This window comes from Balaenoptera physalus (assembly GCF_965194825.1).
Source record: "Balaenoptera physalus genome assembly, chromosome: 5".
Lineage (NCBI taxonomy): Eukaryota > Metazoa > Chordata > Mammalia > Artiodactyla > Balaenopteridae > Balaenoptera > Balaenoptera physalus.
The window spans coordinates 58,145,754-58,157,356 of NC_138884.1; the positions used below are offsets into that span (position 1 = coordinate 58,145,754).

The following is an 11,603-nucleotide window of genomic DNA, read 5'->3' on the forward strand; positions in this document are numbered from 1 at the left end:
GTTCTGATCTGTAGTGTTTGCTGATGTCCATGGTATAACTCTCATCCATGGCCAATTTCAAGCCATCGTGATGTATGAGGAATTGCCAAGAGATATATGCCCACAGTCAGCTCCCGTGAGCTGGTATGAGCTGGCTCCAACTGATTTCGTTTTTGGTCAGGTCCAATGTATGGTTGGGTGAGGGAAATGGGCACTTTTCCTCTCAACATAAATTTGCTCACTTCAGTCTTCGTCTGCCCCCTCAAGGAGAACAGTTGGTCTAACTTCCAACTCAGGGCCAGGACTAAGGCGAGGCAAATGAGGTGTTTAGGGTGCAAAATTTAACGAGGCACTCACTCTTAGGATCATGCAGGTGCAGGTTGTGCAAATATACGACCCTAAGCATGAAGACATCCTTAAATTTTGTGCCCCAGGGATCTCAATGGCCACATAGCTTCTGCCATTAAATCAAAAGTGGACCAGCTCCCCTCCCCACTCCTTCTCACAGGTATAATGTCTCATCAGCACTTCTCTACCTGTTCTTTTTTATCTCATAATGCGCTGGCACATTTGAGTCAAGGTCTAAAGGTCTATCCCACTTCCAAGGCCCTACTTCAATACTCGCTCTGCTTGACCAGCAGCTATGGTTTTGGGTTCAGCTAGACAATCATACTCATAAGACTCCAAAAGGCATCCCCTCACCAGTTTACTCAGTTTTGCAGAAGAATGCAAGTCAGGGAACACAGCATACCTATTAAAGGGTAGCATGAGAGATACACCTTCAATGCAAGTCCTCACAGCAGTCCAGGGCTGTCCTTCAGTCCCCAGAATGACATCTCAAATACAAGAAAACAAGGTTACACAGGTGGGTGCAGGAACTATCCTAGCTTAGTAGCCTCATGCCACACATAGAAGACAGCATCTCTTATATCAGTCACTCCATGAGTATACTCCAGGACTCAGCAAGAAGAATACCTCAGTGTGTCACACCACATTCAAGAATGCCCAAAGCTATGGCTTCCCTCCAGGTATTTATACTTTATTCACAACCTCCCAGCTCAGAGGCACTGTAACGATCAACGGTTATGTTTACCATTAGGCAGTGCTGCATGGTTATACAGTTGTCATTCCACCTTTAGTAGATTACAGAGAAATAGCGCTAGAAGAAGATCAACAAGAGGTCATTTTCATAAGAGGAAGGAGAAAGGGTTACCCCAAAGCACAATACCATAAAATTTCAGAACGCTGGCGATAAAGAAAATATCCTAAAACCTCCCAGAGGGAAAAACAAGTCTCATTCAAAGTTTTAGTAACTAGAATGGTTTCACACTTTTTAACAGCAGCATCAGAAACTAAAAGACAATGAAGGAACATCTCCAAAATTCCAAGGAAAATAATTTCCAAGACAAAAATACAAATCTACAAACTATTATTCAAGGTCTCAAAGACAGATTTTTCAGGTATACAAAGTCTTAGAAAATTTGCCTCAATGTCTCTTTTCTCAGAAAACTTCTGAAGAATCCCTACCCCCTTTCAAACTAAGGAGTAATTCAAGAAAGAGAAGGAAATCCAAGATATAGGGGATTCCTCATAGGGTAGAAGCAAAAGAAAGTCTCAGAATAGTAGTGAGGAGAGATTTCAGGATATTTTCATAAAGCAAGATGACGGAATCCAGGAGTATATCCAGAAAAAAAAAAAAAAAGAGAGAGAGAGTATCTGATATACCTAAATGTATTAAGAGGAGATTTATATGTCTAAGGATTCAGGGGGTGAATTATTGATGGGATATAAAAAGCTAAGGAAACAGAAGATCATACAACTAATAACTCTGAGGTAAAAGTAGTACTTAAAAACAAAACAGTACCAGTCTTTACTACACTGGGAGAATGGGAAGGGGAAATGCACAAATGTTGAGGAGGGTGGTGGTGATCAGATTCTTCTAATTCCCTTCTCCCCTGCCTCCCTACACAACAGAGTCTGAAAAAGCTAATTATTCTCTTTTCAAGATTTTCTTGTAGTTACAGATGATCAAGTAGCTGTTCCGGTCAATGATATGCAATCAGAAGTCTACTCAGAATTTCTTTACTCTCCTGATTAAACAGGCAGATTTGGCTGCCCTCCTCCTATCCTTTCTTTTTGTCTTGAACATGGATTGATGCCTACAGCTGCCAACAGTCACACTGAAAACATGAATCAACAAACCAACATGCTAAAATTGGTGGACGACAGAGAGTCTGAGTTTCTCATGATGTAGTTGAGCCCCTGTACCGACTCTGGACAGCCCACCTCTAGACTTCCAGTTAGATGAGAGCCGCAAGGCAGGTTTTGTTCCTTGGCCTATACCCACTAGATGCTAGCAGCAACTAAAGATAGTTGTGACAATTAAAAATGTTTCCAGCTACGGTCAACTGACCCTAGTGGGCAAAACTGCTAGTTGAGAACCATTACCTTATATTAGTATTTTGGTTTTTTAACTTTCAATCATACCGTAAATGTATTATTTTGATACAATTAAATTATGAAAAAAGAAACTAACAGTATGAAAAGAGCTAGATGAGAGACCTCCAATGTTTTGTCTCCTTTTAAAACCTCCCAATTTTCTTCCTGACCTCTCCCTGGGCCTAAGAGCGCCACTCCTTCTTTCCCAGACAAGCACAGACAGAACAGAGACACTTACCACCTAGAAATGCACACTCATAATGGCTGCAGGTCTTGTTTGTGCTTTGAAGGATAAGGTTATTGCCAGCCCCACCCTGTGACACATGAAAAACCTCATTCAGAGGTATTAAAATAATTCTTTCACTTTCTTTATCAAAAAATTTTTCAACGGCAATTCCAAAGCATGTGTTGATGGTTAACAGAACGTCTTGGTCATTAGCAACTTGAGGTTTGGTTGAATATGCCAAGGTGAAATGGCCAAATCGGACTTGGTTTAGTCCTCCAAATGTAAATAAAGTAGTCTGCCTTACGCTATACACCACATTTTTGTAACTGTTCTCACAAGATCTTCTCAGCAACTGCAGAGCTTTTGTCAGGTAAAAATGAAAAGCTTTGAACTGGAAGCCATAGACATAATCTTTTCGAGACTGGCCAGCCATTTTCCCAGCTTCATTGAACAGATGGTAAAAGGAAGTTTGCTCTTGAGCTTCAGAAATATATGCCATCAGGGCTATTCCATGGTTATCCTTAAAACCCACAGGGAGAAAGAGCTGAGTCTTCCGAGCTTCCCACTTGGCTTCTGCATTTTCCCACACATCTTCCAAGAGCTGGAGGCTTGCTTTTTCGTCCTTGAGCAATTGGGGAACATATTTCATTTCCATCCTGTCAGTGCATTTCAGGTATTCGTCATCAAATGCATTATCTGCCATATCTAACATTTCAGCTTGTACCTTCAAAGGAAAAGGACATTAATACTCTTGAAATAAAGACATCTGGTGTACATCATTTCTCTCAATTTATCGCATCCACCCCCTCATGCCAAGACCCTCTCCCTTGCTTACAATGAACTTTGGATATGTTTTTACATAGGAAGTATCTTCCACTGCTAATGATAACTTTTCTCACATATTTATACGAAAGAGTAAATGACCATGCCTACAACTCATTCGTTTGAACCCTGTGGTACGGAGGAAAGACAATGAGGGTGAAACTGAAGAAAATGGGTGGCAGTCCTGGCTTTGAACAAATTCTTAGCTAGATTTCCTCAACCACTCAAGACTGTTGAGTGAATTTGAAATATCTTGTGTGAAACACTTTAAATGAAGGATAAATATATAAAGGCAAATATTACCCCTTTTGCTTTGAGGCTGCCCCCTCCCCCTTGTCTGTGTGGTTCGGCTAGGACTGATTCTGCATCTTCAGCCCCTATGATAAGCAACGATGCAGGCTTAAAAACCAGAGCAGTCCCAGAAAAACAAAAGGCTTTCTTTCCCTATAACCATAAGCTCTAAGGATAATATTGGCTTGAGGCAGCCAATAGTTATCCATTTAGTCCCATGGAGAATCCTGTCTACAAATAAAGCCAACAAAGGAAGGTTTGCAGAGCTGAGAGGTGAAGAGAGAGATGAGGCCCTGATAACATTACTTAAGGCCTGAGTCTAGCTTTACCTGAAAACTGTATTTTACTTCAGTCATAAGAATCAGTAAATTCCCTATTTATCTGAGCTAGTTTGAATTGTCTTTCCGTTACAAGTAACTGCAAAAGGACTAAGCATCTTTATGTGACACACATAACATAAGAAGCAGGGCAGTGTAGTGTAACGAACACTACTAGCTTTGAATCAGATAGATCTGGATTCAAATTCCATTTCTGTTACTAACTAGGTACTAATTACTTATGGGAAAGTTACTTGACATTTCTGAGCTTCAATTTTTTTCATCTAAAAAATGGGGATAACGTGAGGAAATAATATCTTAATTGCAGGATTGTTGTGAGGATTAAATGATATAATGAATATATGCAAAGTCCTTAGCCCCATGCCTGGCACGTATCAAGCCTTCAACAAGCTGTGGTTATTTTTATCATTTCGTAATAGGAATATATGTACAGTCTTCCCTCAGTATCCATGGGGGATTGGTTCCAGGAGCCCCCGCAAACACCAAAATCCATAAATGCTCAAGTTCCTTATAAAACTGGCATAGTACAGCCTTCCCCGGCGGTCCAGTGGTTAAGGCTCCGCACTTGCACAAACCAGGGGTGCTGGTTTGAACCCTGGTCGGGGAACTAAGATCCCGCATGCCACGTGGTGCAGCCAAAAAAAAAGGCACAGTACAATGAATACAGTGGGCCCTCTCTATCTGCGGGGTCATGCATGTATGGATATGGAGGGCAGACTATATTATACTGTAAGTTCCTCAAGGGCACGATATGTATCATATTTATCTTCTGAATTCCAAGCATCTAGCATAGCAACTGGCAAAATACTTAGTTCAAGTGAACTAAGTAAGAACCCTGTGCTCAGGCCTATGGATCAAAACACAGGATGAGCACATCTGCCCAGAGACACCATCTAAGGGTTTCTGCAAGTAAAAGGATAATGCCCTCCATATCATTGTCTCTTTCCACTACTCTATACTTGTATGGTACACTGACTGCATAAGTTGCCACCTCAGTTGGAGACTTTATAGAAACACTTAGCCAGGATCTGTTAAAGTTGCAGGCTCCATGTGAATGATTCTTAAAGTGTGTGAGTGTGTGTGTGGAGAGGAAGAGGCGGTGTAGAGAACCAACTTAAGAAAGCAAAATATAACTTGATTCCACATCCCACACTATCTCCTTCTCACTATCTCTCTTCTCCCCTCATAGTCAAACTTCTTCAAAAAGACATCTATCTTTGCCATCTCCGTTTCATTTCCACTCATATCCCAGCCCTCTTCAATCCGGTTTCCGATCCCCATTCCTCCATCCAAACAGCTCTCACTAAGGAAACATTTCTTCTTAGACTCCTTTGCAGACCTAGCATATTCTAGTTGGCCATTAAATGCTGGAGTTTCTCAAGGCTACTTATTTTCCAACTCTCAATTCTACCCTTAGGCAATTATATAAGACCCATAGTTTCAGTTATCATCTAAATACCTCTGACCTGTCCTGTAAGTGCAAGATCTGTAGAGCAACTGCCTACTTAATAACTCCACTTGAATTGCTCAAAGACCCTTCAAACAAAACAATCTAAGACCAAGACCAAACTTATAATCTTACTGCCTACAACTACCATCAACTTATTCATTTGTGAAATTTTCTTAGATTTCTCCTTCTCAGTCACCCCCTGTGGCCACTTCATCATTAAGGCCTAACAAACTTCTCCAGAGTGCTTTCTGTATGTGAAGCACTAAGTGTTCATATATATTAATTCATTTAATTTTTATGGTAACCCTGTGAGGTAGGTAGGTACTATTATTAGTTCCTTTTTTAAGGATGAGGAAACTAAGGCACAGAGAGATTAACTTGTTTGGAATTGATATTTGAACCCAGGCAATCTGGCTCCAGAGTCCGTTCTCTTAACCAAAATGTTGTGTTTCTGATGATGAAGACCACTGACATTTATGTAGCACTTTTAAAAAAAAAGAGTTAAATTTTGTCCTCATAACAACCCTTATGAAAGGTTGGGCAGACAATTCACAACACCGTGTTACGAATGTAGGAATTGTGCTGGCATCAGAAACGGTCTTGATTACCAGCCACAGAATATTCTGCTGGGGAAGTCACTGAGACCCCTGAACTCCTGGGTCTGTAGGTCACTTTCTTGAAGTGGGAATTTGAGCTTCATGAGATGAAATCATTGCCATCTCCTAGCCAAGAAATGCACTTTGCTCCACAGCACAGAATGTATCAGAGTGCATCTTGGGCGCCAATGCCTAATTTATCTTCAAGACTTCAACATCTTATAAGACATCATACCCTGAAACCACCCCCCCCACATTCCTCACATCATATCAAGGGTTGATCCAATATGATCCTGTCTTTCCCCCTGTGCCTCTAACCAGTCTCTGCATGTCTAATTTTAGACATCAAGTCTTTCTGGCCAAAGGCCACCGTTGATTGTGTGTTCTGTATAGTGAGTACCTTGAGCACTGAAAAAGCCCACAAATGCCACCACAATTCAGGGGAAACTGAACGGACAAGGAACAGGTACAAAGGCTGGGTGAACACACTGATTATATTTTCTTCCTCTGAGTTATCCATTGAAACAAAAACCTATATGGATGAAATTCAATTACCAAAAGTTTATTACAAAAATGTAAAAATGACCTAAATGGTTAAAAAAAAGAAATTGGTTAAACAAATTATGAAACATTCATAAAACAAACACATCAAATTTATGTTGCAGAAGAATATTAAAAGGCAAATCAAAACCACAGTGAGATACCACCTCACACCCATTAGGATGGCTATAAAGATAAGGAAAAAAAGGAAAATAGGGACTTCCCTGGTGGCGCAGTGGTTAAGAATCCGCCTGCCAGGGCAGGAGACACGAGACACAGGTTCGACCTCTGGTCTGGGAAGATCCCACATACCTCGGAACAACTAAGCCCGTGCGTCACAACTACTGAGCTTGCATGCCACAACTACCGAAGCTCACGTGCCTAGAGCCTGTGCTCCACAACAAGAGAAGCCACTGCAATGAGAAGCCTGCGCACCGCAACAAAGAGTAGCCCCTGCTCGCTGCAACTAGAGAAAGACTGCGTGCAGCAACGAAGACCCAACACAGCCAAAAAAAAGGAAAATAGCAAGTGTCAGCAAGGATGTAGAGAAATAGAACACTCATACCCTGCTGTATAAGTAATTAAAATGGTGCAGCCACTGTGGAAAACAGTTTGGGGCACTTCCTCAAAATATTAAACATAGAGTCACCATATGACCCAGCAATTCTACTCTTGGGTATATACCCAAGGGAACTGAAAATATATGTTCCCACAAACAAAAACCTTTGCATGAAAGTTTGTGGCAGGACTATTCATTCATAAGAACAAAAAAGTGGGGCCAACCCAAATGTCCATCAATTAATGAATGGATAAAAAAAATGTGGCATAGCCATGCAATGGAATATTATTAAACTATAAAAAAGAAGGATGTACTAATATACACTGCAACATGGATGAACCTTCAAAATGTTATGCTAAGTAAAAGAAGCCGCACAAAAGGCCAGATAAAATGTCCAGAATATGCAAATCCATAGAGACAAAGTGCATCCCAGGGGATGCAGGGAAGAGGGAATTGGGATTGACTGCTAATAGCTACAGGATTTCTTTTTTGTCATGATGGGCATGTCCTATAATGAGATAGTGGTGATGGTTGCACAACATAGTGAATATATGAAAATCACTGAACTGTACACTTTAAAATGGTTTATTTTGGGGACTTCCCTGGTGGAGCAGCGGTTAAGAATCCGCCTGCCAATGCAGGGGACACGGGTTTGATCCCTGGTCCAGGAAGATCCCACATGCCGCGGAGCAACTAAGTCTGTGTGCCACAACTACTGAGACTGCACTCTAGAGCCCACAAGCCACAACTACTGAGCCCATGTGCTGCAACTACTGAAGCCCGTGCGCCTAGAGCCTGTGCTCTGCAACAAGAGAAGCCACCGCGATGAGAAGCCCGCGCACCGCAACAAAGAGTAGCCCCCGCTAGCCGCAACTAGAGAAAGCCGGCACGCAGCAACGAAGACCCAACACAGCCAAAATAAATAAATTAAAAAAAATTTTTTTTAAAAAGTAAAATGGTATATTTTTATATGTGAATTATACTTCAATTTTTAAAAAGTCACACTGCAGACCAGGTAACAGAATATACAGTGATTCTATAAACAATATATCAGAATATTAAATTTAAAAATGGATAAAATTTTAAGAATTTAACACATTTTAAAGAACATACTTCAAACCAGTGGACAAATACTCATTCAGTAGTGATGTGAGAGTTAACAATGTGGCGAGAAATATCAAGTGAGATACCTGGCTCATATTTTACATAAAAATATGATACAGAATGTTTAAAGATTCAATTGTAAAAAATAAAATCATAAACTATCAGAAAAAAAAAAGAATACTGAATGTGGGAAAATAGTCACTATATAGTTTAATGGAAAACGTAGATAAACATTGCAGTGTCATCTTATCTAAAGAAAAATACATATTTTTAGAATATCTGATGCCATGGACAGACATCTGTAGCACAATATTAACTTAAAAAGGTAAAAAAATACTATGTATAGTGTGAATCCATTTTTGTAAATTACAAACATAAACACACAGAAGAAAGCTGAGAAGAATACACACCAACAGATTGAGTCTTTCCCTCTGGGTGGAAGACTGTGGATGATTTTTACTTTCCTCTTTTTGCTTAGTTTTAATTTTTCAATTTTCTACAGTTAACACGTATCAGCGTGTAAAAGATAAGATTTACTTGTAAAAAACTAACTTACCTACTCTCTCTGTTCTCATTTCCATCATCAACCCACACAAATGCCTCAGGCAACCTCATATCAAGAGTTCCCATTCCAGTGACCACATGCTTCCCATTCCTAACATTACCTGGAAGATGTCCATTAGAATCATAGGTGCCAGCAGCATGGTGACCACTTCAAAATGTCCTGCCTTCATTTTTCTCTTCTAAATTAAAAAGAAAAAATTCCAATTTAGCAGACTTTAAAAAAAAGGTTTAGGGAAGTAGAACAGGATGACACACACTATATATTTTTTCATTCTGGGTAAGAGTGGGTATCATGATGGTTAGGAAGTGATTATTAATAAATTTCCAATGGCTGGAAGGGTCATTACACTTTGTCTGGTGGTCTAAGACCCTCATTCTACAGATGAAGAAACCAAAGCTCGGAGAACTTCAGCAATTTGCTCAAGATTAAATCTGTCCATTTCCATTCTCTTTTAGACATGTTGTCTCTCCCACCATAGTCACTGGTAGTCATTTTTTCTTCCTATCTCTAAATCTCCCCTCAGCATACATAGGAAATCACAAACTAAAAAACAACCATTTCAAATTGGTCCCCTAGCTCCCAGTCTCCAAGAATTCTCCAGGAGTTAGTATCCACGCATATCATCCATTCTTTGATCTTCTTTGCAAACCAAGTCATGCCCATTTGGCTAGGATGGAGGCCAGTAGAGGTAAAAACCAGAAGGTTATCCGAGGCAGTCTGCTTCTCCCAAATATGCACATTTAAGAGAAGCCAAGGATAAAACAAGCGTCTTGCATAACTTTCTGAAGGCAGGAATGAGAATAAGAAGGAACTGGGTAGGAAGCAATTCTAGTAAGATTATATAATCCTGTTGGCTGAATACCCAATATTCATCCCAAAGTTCATGAGACAGGAACAGGTAAACAGGAGGGAAAGAGGCCGTCAAGGGCTGAAGCTGTCCCAGAGCCATTAACTGATTCAATTAAAGACTGGTTTATAGTTCCTTCCACATACCTACAACAAAGTTGACATGGCTGGAACTGAACTGAAATCTCTTTTTTTATCCTACCAATCACCATATTATGGCATCTGAAAATGGGGAAGAACAGCACAGGGGAAAGAAGATAGTCTTCCCTTTGGCCCCAGATCCCCATCTTTATTCAGGAGCAGTTTCTTTCACTAAAGATATCAAAAGATAGTACAAACATGCCACTTTTGTGTGAAGCTTCCCTTTAAAAAAAGATTTGGAAAATAATACTTGACAGATAACTGTCACAAGGCAGTATGTACCAAGCAAGCTCTGAATCAGGATTTTCTTGAAAATTCTTCACTTCCATAGTCTGAGTGTAAATAAGTCAAAATGTTTACCTGGCTTTTCTGCCTGTGGAGGTTTAAATGATGCTAGGTCTCAAACTGTTTCCCCACTCTCTCAGTGGCGGTGAGCGTGTCTTCAGGATAGGAGGCTGCTGACGCTGAGAGCTGAGAAGGGAATGCTTTTCTTTTTATAAACATCCCCAGCAATAGCTTGGCAGTGGCACATTACCTCATTTGTGTTCTGCTATTTATATCTGCCCCCCAGACTATCCCTTGGAATCATTACTGTTAACACATGAAATCTCCAAGAGGTTTGTAAAGCCACAGAAATTCCCTCTAACCACACAGCATGTTCAGTTCTGAGCCCTCAGTTCTGGGCTTCTCAGAGAGTGATCACTTCCCATTCCTAACCCTTTGACCCTTTGACCCTTTGACTCTGAGATGTCAGACTAAAGCGAGGATTTTACCCTAGCTAAATGGTTCACATAACTCAGGGGACTTGCTGTGTTAATCACTGGCAATGTTGATGGCTATCACCATTCACTCAACAGGCTTACTATATTTTAGGTACTGTGCCAGGTGCTGGGACACACAAGTAAGTAACATAAAGCTGAAAAGCACTCAAACTAACAAAAGACATGAATACGCATACTTAGCCAGAATACATGTTAAAAATCTTAGGTATAGGCAAAGCCCAGTGAGAACACTAAGAAGGGAAGGATTTGGTAATATCTACAACTATAGCTCTCATTTGAGTAAAGTACACCTAGTAAATATATTGACTGCAGTGCTGAAGAATACTTAAGAATTCACTGACTATGGAAAAAAAAACCATGAAATATCCTAGGAAATTCACGCATATGTGTATCAAAATTAATTAATAGAATATTTAGAAAGTAGCGCTATTCATAAAAGCCCCAAACTGCAAACCATCCAAATGCCTATAAATAGTAGAATAGATAAATTGTGGTGTATTTATACCATGGAATTTTGTATAGTATTGAAAATTAATAAACTCTTAACTACATGTATGTGCATAAATACCACAAATTTTAAACCTATGAACAGATACAAACATCTACACACTGAATGATTTAATTAGCACAGAGTACAAAATCAGGCAAAACACTTCTACGGCATCAGATGTCAGAACAGTACCCTGAATGGGAGGTAGTAACTGGAAGAGGCACACGGGCCTCTTCAGAATAACTGAGGCAGAAGAATGGATAAGTGACCTGGAAGGTAAAATGGTGGAAATAACTACTGCAGAGCAGAATAAAGAAAAAAGAATGAAAGGAACTGAGGACAGTCTCAGAGACCTCTGGGACAACATTAAACGTACCAACAGTCAAATTATAGGGGTCCCAGAAGAAGAAGAGAAAAAGAAAGGGACTGAGAAAA

The 11,603-nt window shown here is 40.1% G+C and overlaps 1 protein-coding gene across 7 annotated transcripts in view; it reads right to left on the reverse strand.

The window, feature by feature from the left end:
• Positions 1 to 11,371, reverse strand: part of ART3 (ADP-ribosyltransferase 3 (inactive)) — a 38,742-nt gene extending 27,371 nt beyond the window's left edge. For 6 of the 7 annotated variants that reach the window (XM_082463853.1, XM_082463852.1, XM_082463851.1 and 3 more), the window contains exons 1-3: positions 10,257 to 10,277; positions 9,010 to 9,087; positions 2,657 to 3,368 (exon numbers count right to left, since the gene is read on the reverse strand). In XM_082463853.1, coding sequence (XP_082319979.1) covers positions 2,657 to 3,368; positions 9,010 to 9,078 — 781 coding nt within the window. In that variant the 5' untranslated portion in view covers positions 9,079 to 9,087; positions 10,257 to 10,277. Of the gene's footprint in view, positions 1 to 2,656; positions 3,369 to 9,009; positions 9,088 to 10,256 lie in introns of all 7 variants that reach the window. The other variant, XM_082463854.1, reaches the window with a different exon arrangement.
• Positions 11,372 to 11,603: the final 232 nt, after the last annotated feature.